At 39.9% G+C, this 17,525-nt stretch overlaps 1 protein-coding gene across 9 annotated transcripts in view; it reads left to right on the top strand.

Annotated features, from left to right (window-relative positions):
- Nucleotides 1-17,525, top strand: part of AGBL2 (AGBL carboxypeptidase 2) — a 72,677-nt gene that overhangs the window by 39,881 nt on the left and 15,271 nt on the right. For 7 of the 9 annotated variants that reach the window (XM_077114651.1, XM_077114649.1, XM_077114648.1 and 4 more), the window contains 4 exons: nucleotides 3,059-3,212; nucleotides 4,684-5,466; nucleotides 7,241-7,397; nucleotides 12,754-12,880. In XM_077114651.1, the coding sequence (XP_076970766.1) occupies nucleotides 3,059-3,212; nucleotides 4,684-5,466; nucleotides 7,241-7,397; nucleotides 12,754-12,880 (1,221 nt within the window). The remainder of the gene's footprint in view (nucleotides 1-3,058; nucleotides 3,213-4,683; nucleotides 5,467-7,240; nucleotides 7,398-12,753; nucleotides 12,881-17,525) is intronic. The other 2 variants (XM_077114644.1, XM_077114650.1) reach the window with 2 other exon arrangements.

Genomic DNA, 17,525 nt, shown 5'->3' with positions numbered 1-17,525 from the left:
TAGTAGAGGGAGGAAGACTGGGGGCACAGATGAAATCAGAAGGTAAAGACTGAGATGGTATAATCTAGGAATGCCTAGAGTATGTAATGATAGTGACTAAATGTACAAATTTAAAAATGTTTTTGCATGAGGAAGAACAAAGGAATGTCAGTACTTCAGGGTGTTGAAAATAGATGTTAATTCAGATTTTGGAGCTTTAACTAAAGCAAAAAAATGTTTATTTGGTACAAAGTTTATATTTTGACTAGTGCATTTCCTAATATAACTTATGTGGACAGTTTAATTGAATGCCGTAAGTACATGGAACCTTGAGTAGGGCATGAGATCTTGTATGTTTGTCGTAGTGATGTCCCGATAAATCCCCGAGTGATTTGGACAGTGAATAAAAAAGTATTTGCAAAGTCCCCTTGGGGGAATGGCAAGAAAGGGGGAAAATTCAGCTTTCCCATGTGAAGTATTCCTAATATTCTCACAAGCAGTGGGGACAACCAAAGCAATAGGCCGACCCCTCTATCTTGGGGTTTGTTCATATGAAACATCCCCACAGAGGATAGGCTAAACCTACTTAAAATTAGGCCTAAGAGTCACCCCTAAGAGAACCTCTTTTGTTGCTCGGATGTGGCCTCTTTCTCTCAGCCAACACAACAAGCAGACTCACTGACCTCCCCCTCTGTACATGGGACATGACTCCCAGGGGTGTAAACTTTCCTGGCAACATGGGACAAAAGTCCTAGAATGAGCTAGGACTCAGCATCAAGGAATTGAGAAAAACTCAACCAAAAAGGGGAAGAGAGAAATGAGACAAAATAAAATGTCAGTGGCTGAAAGATTTTAAACAGAGTCAAGTGGTTATCCTGGAGGTTATTCTTATGTGTTATATAGATATCACTTTTTAGTTAAGGTATAATGGAGAGGCTGGAGGGAAGTCCTGAAAATGTAGAGCTGTGTTCCAGTAGCCATGTTCCTTGAAGATGACTGTATAGTGATATAGCTTTTGCACTGTGACTGTGTGATTGTGAAAACCTTGTGTCTGATGCTCCTTTTATCTACCTTACCAACAGATGAGTAAAACAATTGGAATAAAAATAAATAATAGGGGGAACAAATGTTAAAATACATTTAGTAGATTGCAATGCTAGTAATCAGTGAAAGGAAGGGGTAAAGGGTATGGTATGTATGAATTTATTTCTTTTTTCTTTTTATTTCTTTTTCTGAATTGATGCAAATGTTCTAAGAAGTGGTCATGATGATGAATATACAACTATGTGATGATATTGTGAGTTATTGATTATATATCAAGAATGGATGATCATATGGTAAGAATGTTCATATTTGTATATTATTATGTTAAAAAATATATATATATATTTTTTTAAAATTTAAGATGTCATATAGCACTCTCACTGAATTTTATCTAAGAAATTGCTAACACCCCTACCCAAAAAAGAATCAATACTTGATTCATTATGCAAGCATTAAGTTGTGCTTATATTTAAATCTAGAAGGATATACTAAAATATTGTAAGGGCGTACATTTAAAATATCATTTTTCAGCAATACTCTTTTAAATTAGGGTTTCAGTGGGTACAAGCAGTATCTGAGAAGTCAAGGATAATGATGCAGAAAAAAAAATGCCCCAAAACATAGGAATAGATGTTCATGAGCTTGGATTTCACAGTGGATTCTTAGCTATAACACCAAAAGCATGAGAAGGAAAAGAAAAAATAAGTAATTTGAACTTGATGAAAATAAAAAGCTTATGTGCAGAATTCTCATCTGCCATGCCAGAGACCTTGATTCGATTCCTGGAGCCTACCTATGCAAAAAAAAAAAAAAAACAATGCTTTTGTGCACCGAAAAATATTCTCAGGGAAGTGAATGAAAACCTATAGAATGGGAGAAAATATTTGGAAACAATACATGTGATAAGAATTTAATATCCAGAACATATAAAGAACTCCTACAACTCAACAACCAAAGATAGTCCAATTAAAAAATTGGATCGAAGGCTTGAATAGATATTTCTCTGAAGATATACAAATGCTAAGTAAGCATGTGAGAAGATGCTAAACACAAATAATTATTAGAGAAATGCAAATCAAATCCATGATGAGGTATCACCTCATGCTACAGTGGTTAGGGTTAGGGTTAGAGTTAGGGTTAATAACAGAAAATATCAAGTATTGATGAGGATGTGGAGAAATTGGAAACTTTGTACTTTGTTGGGAATGTAAAATAGTGCAGCTGTCCTGGAAAACAGTCTGGCGATTCATAAGAAAAACAAACAAACATAAACTTACCATATGAACCGGCAATTCCACTCCCAGATATATTACCCCAGAGAACTGAAAATGGGCTCAATCAGATAATTGTACATCAGCGTTCAGAACACCTATTATTCACAGTAACCGAAGTATTGAAACAATTCAAGTGATCGGCAGTAGACAAATGGGTGAACAAAATGCAACATATACACACAATGGATTATTATTCAGCCATAAAAACGGAATGGAGTTCTGAGACATGCTACAACGTGGATGAACCTTGAAAACATTATGATAAGTGAAATAAGCCAGACACAAAGGACAAATATTGTATGATTTTACTCATATGAAATAACTAGAATAGGCGAATTCCTAGAGAAAGAAAAGAGATTAGAATTTACTGGCAAGGGGAAGAAAGAGGAATAGGGAATTATTGCTTCAGGGGTTTCTGTTTGGATTGACAAAAAAGTTTTGGAATTAGTAGTGATGGTGAATGTAATTAATACCTCTGAATTGCAACTTAAAAATAGTTTAGAAATAGTTTAAATGGCAAATTTTGTGTTATATATATTTTACTACATGTTTGTTTTAAAAAAGGAAATGCGCTAACCCACTAAAGGACTTCAAGAAATATTTATTAGAAATTAAAAGTTCCATCAAGGACAACTGAAAATTTGAATATTCATTTTTGTTAACTGGAATAGTGCCCACCACATAGAGGAGCTCAATTAATATTTGTTTAATGACTAGACTCTGATTGGAACCTGGCCTCAATATGTCTCTTTTATCTGCAGTGCCCACAGAAGGTTCCTATTTCACCAATTCCAGAGTGGGAGGCAAACGAGGAATTATCAAGGAACTTGCTGTCATGTTGCAAGGACCAGAAGATAAGACTCTGCTGTTTGAGTCAAGGTTTGAGAGTGGGAACCTGCAGAAAGCTGTCAGAGTGTGAGTAACTGAGAGGCCTTTCCCAAATGGTTCATGATGGAGAAGCACCTGAGAGTTGTCTTAGAAATTGTATTGGAGTCAGGAACGCTTGCTAAAAAGGAAAAGTGATACCAAATGCTTACGAGGATGAAGAAGAGCGAAATAATTGTGATTCATCTTTTTCCCAGATTAAAAAATTATAAAAATTGTTCTTTCTGCTTGTAGGGAAATTAGTACTCATATAAAAATTGTATTTATAAAAGTATGTAACATGAAAGGTTGAAGTCCAATGATCGTACTTCCCAGATGCAGTAACTGGTATATATGCCCCAGTTTTTCTCTGTGTGTGTATCTGTGATATAAACTAATTATATATTTTTAAAATAAAAACAGGATGATGTTACACATACTGTTTTGCTAACTGCTTTGTCCACTTAATAATTTCAGGTGTGTTTCTGTGTTAATATCACAGATATGCCTCATGTTTAATAGTGCGTGTTTTTCTGTTGTACGAATATTCCATACCTTATTTAACCAGACCCCAACTGATAAGAAATTGAGATGTTTACAAATTTTTGCTTTAATGAATTAATAGAATTCACATCCATATGCATTTTTTTGGTATGCTGTGTGGCGGGGTCACATTTCATTACTTTTCCATGTGCGTATCCTGTTATTGCAGCACCATTTTTTAATTTGTTTTGCTTCTTTGTTTGTTTTGGGGAAAGTGCATGGACCGGGAACCTTATACATTTTTAAGTGTTTGCAATTTTATGGGATAAAGTCCTACAAATAAAATTGTTCATTCAGAAGATTTGAGCACTTTGAGTATTATTAGTTGTTGGCAAGTTGCCCTCCACCATGACTTCTGTGCCATCAGCAGTCTATGAGAGAGCCTGTTTCCCAGTGTTGGAACGGCAGACAGCAAGGAAAATGACATTTGATTTTAATTGCATTTCTTTAATTATATAGTAGGTGGATATCTTTTCACATGGTTATTGTATTTCCTCTTCTTCAATTTAGTCCTACTTCTTTTAAACAAGGTGAATGCATTCCAGAGATGCCCCCTCATCTTCAAACAATTGGTGATCAGAAATAAAAATTACACAGGAGGCAAGAGGGTCTCCTCCACATGGTAGGCTCCAGGATGCAGCTACTGTTCAGTGTGTTTCAGATAAATGTATTAAAGTTCCTAGGAACCACAGCTGGGTGCTAGAGAGATCCAGGCAGCCACAGAACTCCTAAAAGGGCTGTGCCACAGCGTGAGTTTTGGGCCTTTTCTTATCCCATCCCCAATAAACTTTTCTTCCCCAAATTTCTGCTAGCCTAGGAAATGGATTGGAGAACCAGGTAAACTAGAAAACAAATATTGACATCTCAGGTTTTTCTGTTATAATAAGATCTATTTTTGCCAGGGAAAATAATGTTTTCCCAGATTTTTTTCTAGGAGTGTATCAGTTGAAGAAATTTTCTTCAATATTCTCTTTTACAGAGACACCTATGAGTATGAACTCACCTTAAGAACTGATCTTTACACAAATAAACACACTCAGTGGTTTTATTTTCGAGTTCAGAACACCAGGAAAGAAGTTACCTATCGCTTCACCATTGTCAACTTGCTGAAACCCAAGAGTCTTTACACCATAGGAATGAAGCCGCTCATGTACTCCCAATTGGATGCCGACACTCACAACATTGGCTGGAGGAGAGAAGGAGATGAAATCAAGTACTATAAGAATAACATGGGTGATGGGCAGCAGCCCTTCTACTGTCTCACATGGACCATTCAGTTTCCACACAATCAGGACACTTGCTTCTTTGCACACTTCTACCCCTATACATACACTGATCTGCAGTGCTACCTCTTATCCGTGGCAAACAACCCCATCCAGTCTCAGTTCTGCAAGCTCCGAACTTTATGCAGGAGCCTAGCAGGAAATACTGTCTACCTGCTCACCATCACCAACCCGTCCCGAAGCCCTCAAGAGGCCGCTGCAAAGAAAGCCGTGGTCTTGAGTGCAAGAGTCCACCCTGGGGAAAGTAATAGCTCCTGGATTATGAAAGGCTTTTTGGAGTTTATCCTTAGCAACTCCCCAGACGCCCAACTCCTCAGAGATATGTTTGTCTTCAAGGTTGTGCCCATGTTAAATCCAGACGGAGTGATTGTGGGGAATTACCGGTGTTCGTTGGCTGGAAGGGACTTGAACAGGCATTATAAGACCGTTCTGAAGGAGTCTTTCCCTTGCATCTGGTACACCAGGAACATGATCAAGAGGTGAGATTCTTTATCTGTTGACCTTTCCGTGAATGCTGTCAGCACTAATGCCAGCTACCCTCTTCTGATACAGTGTGAAGTCTTTTCTGACACTAAGAATCGAGTGTGCCTCCGATGTCTCTATCCTTCTCTTTGCAGTCTTGGGTTTGTTCATTTTCAAATCTTTAAGCCATGTCTATGTTTGGGTTGAAACTGAACATGTGACACTTCAATGGGAGTGACTTCATGGATAAGTGAAGGGAGTGAATGAAAAAGATCAGAGATTAGGGGAGTTCACGGGTCCCATGATGGCACTTGTGTAATAATAATAGTAGTTGGCAATTACTCATGCTTACATATGAAGGGATAGACACTGTTCTCAGTGCTAGACATATACGACCCATTAATACTTGTATTGGCCCTATGAGGTAAACACAATCAGTACTCTCATTTTATATGTAATGAGGAAATTGAAACATAGAAAAGATCATTTGCCCAAGTCATACAATTGGAAAGTGACAGAATGGATATTTGAACACATGCTGTCTGGTTCTAAGGTCTGAGTTCCTTATCATCATCTTATATTGTTTCTTCTGGAGAAAGAAAAATAATTCAGTTTACTATCTTTCAAGCTCTCTGTAAAAGCACTTGAGGGCTGTGATGTAACAGAGCACCTACCTTACAGGAGCTCCATTTCATTGGAAGTGAAAACACAGCCTGGGAGAATATGTGGAGGCATACCTTCTAACCTCTGTGTGTGAGCAGTTAGGATCTGTGCCAGGCTGGTGGGCAAGGTGGCCGAGAGTGTGTGTTTGGGAGTCCAACAGGCCTGGGTTTGACACTGGATTTACTACTGGTTGGTCCTGTGGCCTTGGCCGAGTGATCTAAACTCTCTGAGCTCCAGCTCCTTCGTGAGGGGGATGCCCGTGTTAACATGAGCCTTCTATGGTTTCTGTGAGTACTAAATGAGATAACCCAGGTAGTCTGCTTTATATAATACCCAGCACATGATTGTGTCATCCTCATCCCCCCATCTTCATCATCATCACGGAGAAAGGGAATGCCCTTGGTAGTCAGGACAGGTATCCTAGGCAGGCTCTTTAATAGATTTCAGAAGATAGGAAGCCCCTTGAGCTAGCTCTAGTAAAGCAGTTAATTTTAGACTACAGCAAGCGATCAGGAGAGAAGGAGTTCTAGCCTGGAAAGCTAATGCCTTCTTTAACCAAAGAAAGTCTTTTTCTTCCCTGCAATTAAAGTCTCCCAGTCTCTCTCCACAGGTCTGCACCAGGGTGCCTTCCTTTCAGTAAGCTTCCTCCACTCCTTATAGTTTATACATGACCCTTTCCACACCAGGACTACTCCTTTTCAAGTCCCTCTGACGGGCGGGGCCAGAGATGCTGGTGACATGTTTACAACAACAGCTGAGAGTGGGCCCAGGGTCCCTGAGAAGGGGTCTTGGGGAGGCAGAGACCCCAGAGAGGAAGGCCTTTCAGCAGGGAAAGGCGTATGACCAAGGCCGCAGAGTTGGGAAGGGGCTTGTGTGGAGCACTGAAGTGGGGGCGCAGAAAGGTAAACTGCTATCTAGAAAGGGCGTTCCGTCTAAAGCAGATACATACTGAAGGCCTTTGTGAATTGAAATCTTCTTAGTGAGGTGTCAACACTCATACTTAAGGAAGATCTCCAAAAGAGCCTTGATTATTCACATGCATTTGAGTATCCACTGGGTCCTTTCTTTACCCCCTCTGTAGACTTCTTTATTCATGCATTCAAACATTCATTCATGTTTTTCCCATAGGCTTCTTGAAGAAAGAGAAGTTCTCTTGTATTGTGACTTCCATGGCCACAGCCGGAAAAATAATATCTTCCTGTATGGCTGTAATAACAACGATCGCAGGTTCTGGCTTCATGAGCGAGTCTTTCCTTTAATGTTAAGCAAAAATGCTCCAGATAAGGTAAGCACATAAAATAGTTTTCTTACCATTGACTAAGGGAGAAAGAAATTCACTGCTTCCTATATGTAGTTTATTTGCTACATTGTCTCTCTTTTCATTACCTTGGGTAAATCCCAGCAATCTAGACCTCAAGAGTTTAGTAAGATGTCTTTAAGAATTCTTCTGTATTCTGAGGCAACTAGAAAGAAAAATTCTGGAGCAGCTAGAAGGAAAAATCTGAGACAATGGTAAGGTGGCCCATGACAACTTTGGGATCTGTCCTGTTACTACTTGATGAAGAGTGCTTTGAAAACTATTGCTTTTTTATTTCTTTGCTTTGCATAAATGTTATACTATACAATAAAAAAGTTTGAAAAAAAAGAATGAATTCTTCTATATCCATCATTTGATAAATGGATAAATAAAATGAGGTATAGCCACACAATGGGATATTATTTAGCAATAAAAAGAAATTAAGAGAGTGCAAGGGTAGTTCACTGGTAGAATTCTCGGCTGCCTTGTGGAACACCTAGGTTGGATTCTCACCGCCCTCCCCCACCACCAAAAAAATCAGAAAATAGTGCTGCATTGATAAGATTCTCATATGCAAAAAGAATGAAATGTGACCCCCACCATGTAGCATGCAAAAAAAGAGAAAGGAACTAAGTACTGAGACTTGATATGAAATGGATGACCCTTCAAACATTATGCTAAGTGAAAAGGCTTGTCACAAATGATCACATATTGTATGTCTCTATTTATTTAAAATATCCAGAATAAGTAAATCTATAGAAACCAAAAGTAGATTGGTGATTTCCTAGGGCTGGTGGGGGAGGGGAAAGGGGAGTGACTGCTAACGGGCATTGGGTTTCTTTTGGAGGTGATAAAAATGTTCTAAACGATGGTTGTCAAAACTCATTAGACCGAATACTTAAGTCTTGTACAATATATTGTCTGTAAATTATGTTTCTTGTGAGATATGGACAAAATCCTAAGGAAGTAGGAATGGAATTCATCTAGTTATTCACTTATTTTCATTGACCTGGTTAATTGTTGAGTGTCTACTATGTGCTGAGCCCTCAAGCTACAAGACCGTTTTGGTTTGGCACTATGTGTCCTGTCATCTTAAAATAAATCCTTCCTAAATGACAAATTTCATCATTTCAAACAGGTATTTGTTGCATGAATAGTGGAAAGTTACATATTATAAATACACTATTAACATAAAACATTTCTCTTACTAAAACTAGAATATAAAATGAAATGTAGTAATTGTCATATGAAATGGAAAATGGTATGGCTAAGGAGTGGATTGATTTAGAATTCTGAGTGCAATCAAACTTTATGGGTTTGAAAAATTTGAATTAAACTGAAGCAGATATTGGGGGTTATAGTCCTTTTATTGTTTATTGCTATTCTGGCAGCATTTGTCTACTGCAGACCATTTATTCTCTGCTTCCATCTTTGCTAATATCATCCAGGATGGTTTAAATCTTATGCTGTGGTGACTCAACAGATTTGACAGTTTTATAGAGAATAGAGGGATTATTATAGAGATATATAGCTTAATAAAAATTCCATTTCATCTTCATGGGATATTTTGGTTGTTCAAACTTTAAAGCAATTTACAGTTCACAAAAGAAGAAATACTTGACAAAAGGTAAGCCTTTCTCATAATAAAAGGAAAATAAATTCACAGATACCACGATTTTCCCTCTCAAATTAGGAAATATTTTTAGGGCATGGCATGGCTTGATAGAGGACATGTTAACTGGAGGGCTTTTGGAAGATCAGTGTGGCCATATGAGTCAATAGCCTTAAAAATACAGGAAGGCCTTATCTGCACAGTGCCATTATTTGAAATTCATTCACATCAGGACCACACAGAGTGAGAATGTCTGTACTGCTCTAAATCCAACAATTCTACCAATAGAAATCCATTTTGAGTTAATAAGTCGGGAAGCATAAAAAGATTATAAGTATATTCATTGGGGCCTTATTTATAATAGAAAAAAACTTGGAAATGATCAGTATGTCCAACAATAAGGAAAAAATTAAATTATGGCAATTCTGTGTAGTGGAACACTATGCTCCCATAAAAATCATGTTACCACACACTAGCTAAAGACATTTGGAGATAACCATGATATGATAGATGTTCTAGTTTGCTAGCTGCCGGAATGCAACACACCAGAGACAAATTGGCTTTTAATAAAAGGGGATTTATTTCATTCGTTCTTCAGAGGAAAGGCAGCTAACTTTTGACTGAGGTTTTTTCTTACGTGGGAAGGCACAGGGTGATCTCTGCTGGCCTTCTCGCCAGGCCTCTGGGTTCCAACAACTTTCCCCAGGGTGATTCCTTTCTGCATCTCCAAAGTCCTGGGCTGAGCTGTGAGTGCTGAGGTGAGGTATGCTGAGCTGCTTGGGTTGTGCTACGTTGAGTCTCTCATTTAAGCACCAGCCAATTAAATCAAACATCATTCATTGCAGCAGGCACGCCTCCTAGCCGACTGCAGATGTAATCAAGAACAGGTGAGGTTCACATGCCATTGGCTCAGGTCCACAGCAACAGAACTAGGTGCCTTCACCCAGCCAAGTAGACACCAGAATCTAACTACCACAACAAACAATAAATAAGAAGGATTTTTAAAAATTGAGTATAGGATGATCTCAATTTTATGTGCAACAGAGCAGTCTAGTCCTGAGTATATACACATATGATATCAGTTTCAGTTAGCAAAATAACAAGGGCTCTTTCTGAGTGTTGAGTTTATGGTAATATGGAATTTTTCTTCAGTGCTTCTCTAGCTCCTCAGTCTTTGTTATGAAGCTGCAGCTTTTTATTATAGAAGCTGTATAATAAACATACAGTTCCCATACACCACCACCACAGCCACCAGCCCACACACAGAATTTCCCTATTAGTAATATTTTATATTAATGTGCTACTTCTCTTACAAATGACAAAACAATATTTGAATAAGTATACTATTAACTATAACTTACATTAAGTTTACTGATTATGTGGTACAGTGCCATGTTTAAAATTTTCATTCTAGTAGCATGTATACAATCTAAAAATTCCCCTTTTAACTATATTCAGATATATATATATATTTCAGTAGTGTTTATTACATTTACAACGTTGTGCTGACATCACCATCATCCATTTCCTGTCATCCCAAACAGAAATTCTTTACCAATTAAGTATTAACTCCCCATTTTCTCCTCCACCCCATCCCCTGGTAACCTGTACTCTAGTTTCTGACTCTATGAATTTGCTTATTCTAATATTTCATGTCAGTGGGATCATATATTATGTATCCTTGATGTGCATGGCTGGTTTCACTCACCACTGTGTCTTGGAGGTTCACCCATGTTGTTGATTGTATCAGAACTTCATTCTTTTTGCAGCTGAATTATATTCCATTGTGTTTATGTGCCACATTTTGCTTATCCATTCATCAATTAAGGGACATTTCAGTTTCCATCTTTTGGCGATTGTGAATGGTGCTACAAGGAACATTTCTGTGCAAATGTCTGTTTGAGTCCTGGTTTCAGTTTTGGGGAATGCACATATAGGTGTGGGATTTCTGGGCCATATGGTGGTTCTAAACTTTCAAGGGAGCTGCCAGATTGTGTTTCACAGTGGTTGCATCATTTTGCATTCTCACCAACAATGAACCAGTGTTCCTATTTCTCCATATCCTCTCGATCACTTATTTTCTGTGTTTTGTTAATAGTGACCATTCTAGTGGATGGGAGATGATAACTCACTATGGTTTGATTGCATTTCCCTGTGGCTAAGTATGGTGACAATCTTATGTGATTTTTGGCCATTTTTGTGTTTTATTGGACAAATATCTATCAAGTCTATTGCCCAATTGTAATTTGATTGTTTGACCTTGTGTGGTTGAGTTGAAGGATTTATTTGTATATTCTGGATGTTAAACCTTTGACAAATATGTGATTTCCAAATATTTTGAAGTTCTTTGATGCACAAATATTTTTAATTTTGATAGAGTCCAATTTATCTTAAAAAAATGTTCTGAACTTAGATTGTGGTGGTGGTCACAGAACTCTGTGATATACTTGAACCAGTGAAATGTGAACTTTAAATGGGTGAATTGAATTTTATGGTATGTGCATTATATCTCAATGATGATGGTTAAAAAAGTTGCTCTGGCTACTTCGCCTGGGCACAAGCATAGTAAGTAGAATTTTCCAACATCTTTAATCCTGTGGTTGGCAGTGCAAGAAGGGATTGAAGGACAAACAAAATGCTAATGTAATATGAGCCTTCACAGACAGTTTATGTAATACAGGACCACAAATAACTAAGATATTGACAGGTAATGGGAACAATTTAAAAAATTTTCCTACTTGGCTGAATAACAGCTCTATGACAGTTAAGCATATACAGAGTATCTACGTTGGTTTTCAGCATCATAAATAATAAATCCATGAACTGCAACTGTCATTAGAAGGAAGAAGTTAGGTTGAAATTAGAAAAGAATTTAAATGATACTGCAAATTTTCACACATAACGGTATATGAGACATTTCGTATCTGCTGCCCTTATTTGTAAAAAGAGAGGGTACTTGGGCTTTCCTTTCTTCCTTCCTTTCTTCCTTCCTTCCTCCTTGCCTTCCTTCCTTCCTCCCTTCCTTCCTTTTCCTCCCTCTTCTTTCCTTCCTTTCTTTCTTTTTTTTATTTTTTTTGCTAAATCCGTCTGTATTTGCCAGTGATCTCTTTCTTCAAATGAAATCACATGCTGAACCCAGCATATAAAATGATTAAAAGCAGAACAACCCTTAGCAGAGATCCTTGAAGAGGAGGAAAAGGCTTAGAACTCTGCCTACTCAGCCTCCTCCTCCAATCCCCTTGAGGCGGGAAGACCTGAGGTTTCTCAGTACAACCCCTAGATTCCACAGAACATAAAAATTTTGATATCACTAGGTGGTAAGATAACTTCCAGTTGTAAAGCATTTTCAGCAGGGTAGAATAGATTGGAATAGATGCCAAATGTATAGTACAGACTCCAAATGAGAAATAGGGCTGAGTTGGTCACGAAAAACAATGGAGGATATTGGACTTTGAGCCAAGATGATTAGCATGAGGGAGACAGAGATCCAGGAGAGATTGTGGGAGTGAGAGATATGCAGCCAGTTGGAATAAACCCAACTAGATCCAAGAATTGGTAGAAAATAACTCTAGAAAGGTTGGCTAGTGCCTTGAATGCCAGAGTAAGCCAGCATTCCCAAACAGATGTTAATATAGAGACTCCCATAGGAACTCTTCTTGTATCATATTAATGAATCTGAGCTCTCTTACATTGCCAATCTATGATTAACAGAAGATTTGGATTTCTTTATAGTTTGCTTTTCGTAGTTGTAATTTCAAGGTCCAAAAGTGCAAAGAAGGAACAGGACGAGTTGTGATGTGGCGGATGGGAATCCTAAACAGCTATACAATGGAGTCTACTTTTGGTGGGTCCACCCTGGGTAAGCTCTCCCTTGGACGTCATAGGCAAGGGAAACTCAAGTGAAGCATGTGGGGAGAAAAAATCCCTTTGAATGTTGGGGAGATTACTGATTTAGAGGATTTCTTTGTCTGTGACTTAGGCTGTATTAGTTAGGGATCTCTAGAGAATCAGAATCAAGTGGAAACACTTGCAAATATAAAATTTATAAAAGTGTCTCACGTAACCATGGGAACGCAGAGTCCAAAATCTGTAGAGCAGGCTGTTAAGTTGACGATTCCGATGAAGGGTCTGGACAAACTCCACAGGAGAGGCTTGCCGACCAAAGCAGGAAGAAAGCCTGTCTCTTCTGAGTCCTCCTTAAAAGGCTTCTGGTGATTAGATTAAGCATCACTCATTGCAGAAGACACTCCCCTTGGCTGAATACAAATGGAATCAGATGTGGATGCAGCTGATGTGATCATGATTTAATTCTATAAAATATCCTCATCTCAACAGACAGGCCAGCACTTGCCCAACCAGATAAACAGGTACCACCACTTGGCCAAGTTGACACATGAACCTGACCATGCCATTCCACCCCTTGTCAATTTGGCAGCTATACAGATCACCTTAAACCATACCTAATTTCTAAATAAAAACAATAAAACACATTTTTTTCTTTCACCTAACAATACTCAACTGTCCTGCATATAACTGGAAACACATTAAATCTCTCCAGAATAGGATGCAAGTCCTTGGGTAATATTCATTCTTAAACTTCATATCTTACAACTTAAATAGTATAACATGAACAAAACAGCCCTCATTTCTGTAACTGATCATGTGTTCGTAGTTTATATTTATCACTACCTTCTTCCACTACCCATTCCATGTTCCCTTTACCCTTAGCAAGTACTTCAGCTGGCCTTGGTTCTTTGCCTGGGGGGATGACCCAAACCTTCATTCCTGAAGTTTCAGAGCCATTGATGGTCCTGCCTCGATTGGGTTGTTGCAGTTTTCCATTGATTTTAATCACAGGGCATGGTAGTACTAAGAGACACCCTAGGGGATCTCCTATATTCCAGAGAAAACTCTTCTTTACCTCCATTGTGTAGTTGCAGTTCCATTTCCCCCTGATAGTCAGGGTCAATCACCCCAGACAGTAAAGTAACCCCCTTCTTGGCTTGTTGATCCAGGGGCATGAGTAGCCCAAAGTGACCAGGTGGCAGTCTGAGATTCTAGTTCAATGGAATCGTTGTTTCTCCTGGAGAAAGCACTCCCCCTTCTGGAACTAAAACTGTAGACCAGGAGAGCTCAGGGTCTCAGGGAGAGGAAGCAAAAATTTTCCTAGTGGATCATTAGGAGTAATAGTGAGTGGTGCCACTCCCATTTCCACCCCTTGGATCCTGGACCCATGGATCCTGGCTATGGAAGAAACAGCACCATACAGCAGATGCTGACTCAGAGCATATTCAGCTTCCTGGGGAACATAACCCCAGCCCTTCAAGGTATTGCCACCTACTTGGCACCGTAATTGAATTTTCAAAAGGCCAATCCACCATTCTGTCAATTCAGCAGCTTCTGGATGATGGGGAACATGGTAAGACCAGAGAATTCCATGAGCATGTGCCCATTCCCACACTTCATTTGCTGTGAAGTGGGTTCCCTGATCAGAAGCAATGCTGTGTGGAATACCATGACAATGGATAAGGCATTCTGTAAGCCCACGGATGGTAGTTTTGGCAGAAGCATTGTGTGCAGAGAAAGAAAACCCATATCCAGAGTATGTGTCTATTCCAGTTAGAACAAATCACTGCCCCTTCCATGAAGGGAGTGGTCCAATGTAATCAACTTGCCACCAGGTAACTGGCTGGTCACCTTGGGGAATTTTGCCATATCGGGGGCTGAGTATGTGTCTCTGTTGCTGGAAGATTGGGCACTCAGCAGTGGCTATAGCCAAGTCAGCCTTGGTGAGTGGAAGTCCATGTTGTTGAGCCCATGCATAACTTCCATCCCTACCACCATGACCACTTTGTTCATGAGCCCATTGGGCAATGACAGGAGTTGCTGGGAAAAGAGGCTGATTGGTATCCACAGAACAGGTCATCTTATCCACTTGATTATTAAAACCTTCCTCTGCTGAAGTCACCCTCCAGTGTGCATTCACATGGGACACAAATATCTTCTGATTTTAACCCTCTCAGAAATGTCTATCCACATACTTCTTCCCCAGACCTCTTTGTCACCAATTTTCCAGTTATGGTCCTTCCAAGTCCCTGACCATCCAGCCAAACCATTAGCAACAGCCCATGAGTCAGTATACAAACACACCTCTGACCAGTTTTCCTTCCAAGCAAAATGAACAACCAGGTGCATTGCTCAAAGTTCTGCCCACTGGGAGGATTACCACTCACTACTCTTTCAAGGACACCCCAGAAAGGGTTGTAGTGCTACAGCTGTCCACTTTCAGGTGGTACCTGCATATCGTACTGAACCATCTGTAAACTCAGTCAATTCACTTTAAGGAACTCCCCAAGAGGCCATAGCTCTGGTCTTGGAAAGAGAAGGTAATGTGGCAGGAGTGGAGACATGGACATTGGGCCACTTACTCATGTAACTTACTTGTGCCTTCAGGACCTTCTCTGGCCCTATCTCGTATATACCATTTCCATTTTACAATGGAGTGCTGCTGTGCACACCCAACTTTATGGCTTGATGTGTCAGACAACACCCAGCTCATGATAGGCAACTCAGGTCTCATGGTAACTTGGTGGCCCATGGTTAAGCGTTCAGTCTCTCCTAAGGCCCAGTAGCAAGCCAAAAGCTGTTTCTCAAAAGGAGGGTAATTATCTGCAGCAGATGGTAAGACTTTGCTCCAAAATCTGAAGGGTCTGTGTTGTGAGTCTCCTATAGGAGCCTGCCAAAGGCTCCAGACAGCATCTCTATTTGCCACTGACACTTCTAGCACCATTGGATCTGCTGAATCATATGGCCCAAGTGGCAGAGCAGCTTGTACAACAGGCTGGACCTGTCACAGAGCCTCTTCTTGTTCAGGTCCCTGCTCAAAATTAGCAGCTTTTCTGGTCAGTCAATAAATGGGCTTGAGTAGCACACCCAAATGAGGAATATGTTGTCGTGAAAATCCTAAGATACCAACTAGGCATTGTGCCTCTTTTTTGGTCATAGGAGGGGCCAGATGCAGCAACTTAGCCTTCACCTTAGAAGGGATATCTCGACATGCCCCACACCACTGGACACCTAGAAATTTCACTGAGGTGGAAGGTCCCTGTATTTTTGTTGGATTTATCTCCCATCCTCTGACATGCAAATGTCTTAACAGTAAATCTGCAGTAGTTGCTACTTCTTGCTCACTAGGTCCAATCAACATGATATCATCAATATAATGGACCAGTGGGATTTCTTGTGGGAGGGAGAAACGATCAAGGTTCCTGCAGACAAGATTATGACATAGGGCTGAAGAGTTGCTATACCCCTGAGGTAGGACAGTGAAGGTATATTGCTGACCTTGCCATCTGAAGCAAACTGTTTCTGCTCGTCCTTACTAACAGCTATTGAGAAAAAAGCATTTGCCAGATCAATAGCTGTATACCAGGTACCAGGAGATGTATTGATTTGCCCAAGCAATGATACAACATCTGGAACACCAGGTGCAATTGGAGTTACCACCTGGTTGTGCTTACGATAATCCACTGTCATCCTCTAAGACCCATCTGTTTTCTGCACAGGCCAAATAGTAGAGTTGAATGAGGATGTGGTAGGAATCACCACCTCTGCATCCTTCAAGTCCTTAAGAGTGGCAGTAATCTCTAGAATCCCTCCAGGAATCCGGTATTGCTTCTGATATACTATTTTGCTTGGTAGGAGCAGTTCTAGTGGCTTCCGCTTGGCCTTCCCCACCATAATAGCCCTCACTGCATGAGTTAGAGAACCAACGTGGGGATTCTGCCAGTTGCTCAGTATGTCTGTTCCAATTATACATTCTGGAACTGGGGAAGTAACTTCAGAATGGGTCCAGGGGCCCACTGGATCCACTGTGAGATGGACCTGAGCTAAAACTCCATTGATCACCTGGCCTCCATAAGCCCCCACTCTGACTGGTGTACCAGAGTGACGTCTTGGATCCCCTGGAATTGATGTCACTTCTGAACCAGTGTCTAATAATCCCCAAAATATCTGATCATTTCCTTTTCCCCAATGCACAGGTACCCTGGTAAAAGGCCGTCGGTCTCCTTGGGGAAGGCTTGGAGGAAGATTAACAGTATAAATTTGTGGCATGTAAGGGTTCTCCCCCAAAGGGACCGGGCCTCCCCTTCATTCAAGGGACTCTGGGTCTGTAAATTGTGTCAAGTCTGGAAATTGATTAAGGGGCCATGACTCTGTTTTTGTAATTCAGGTTAGACTTCTGTTCACTTGACCTAGAACTCTTTTGTTTATACAGCTTGAACAAGAATTTAGTAGACTGCCCTTCTATCATATTTCTAGGTACCCCATGATTTACTAGCCAATGCCACAAATCTCTGCGTGTCATATAATTTTGATGCCTCCTTTGAGTTTGTTGTCTATTATAATACCCACGTCTACCCTGTCTTTGGTGATTAAGTGCTGCCACCTGGCTTCTGCCAACTCGGGATCCCGACATCCCCATTGTGTTTAAGGATTCCAGC

This window comes from Tamandua tetradactyla, chromosome 8 (assembly GCF_023851605.1).
Source record: "Tamandua tetradactyla isolate mTamTet1 chromosome 8, mTamTet1.pri, whole genome shotgun sequence".
Taxonomy (NCBI): Eukaryota; Metazoa; Chordata; class Mammalia; order Pilosa; family Myrmecophagidae; genus Tamandua; species Tamandua tetradactyla.
Note: the sequence above shows the minus strand (reverse complement) of the source record. Positions and strands in the feature narration are given on the sequence as shown.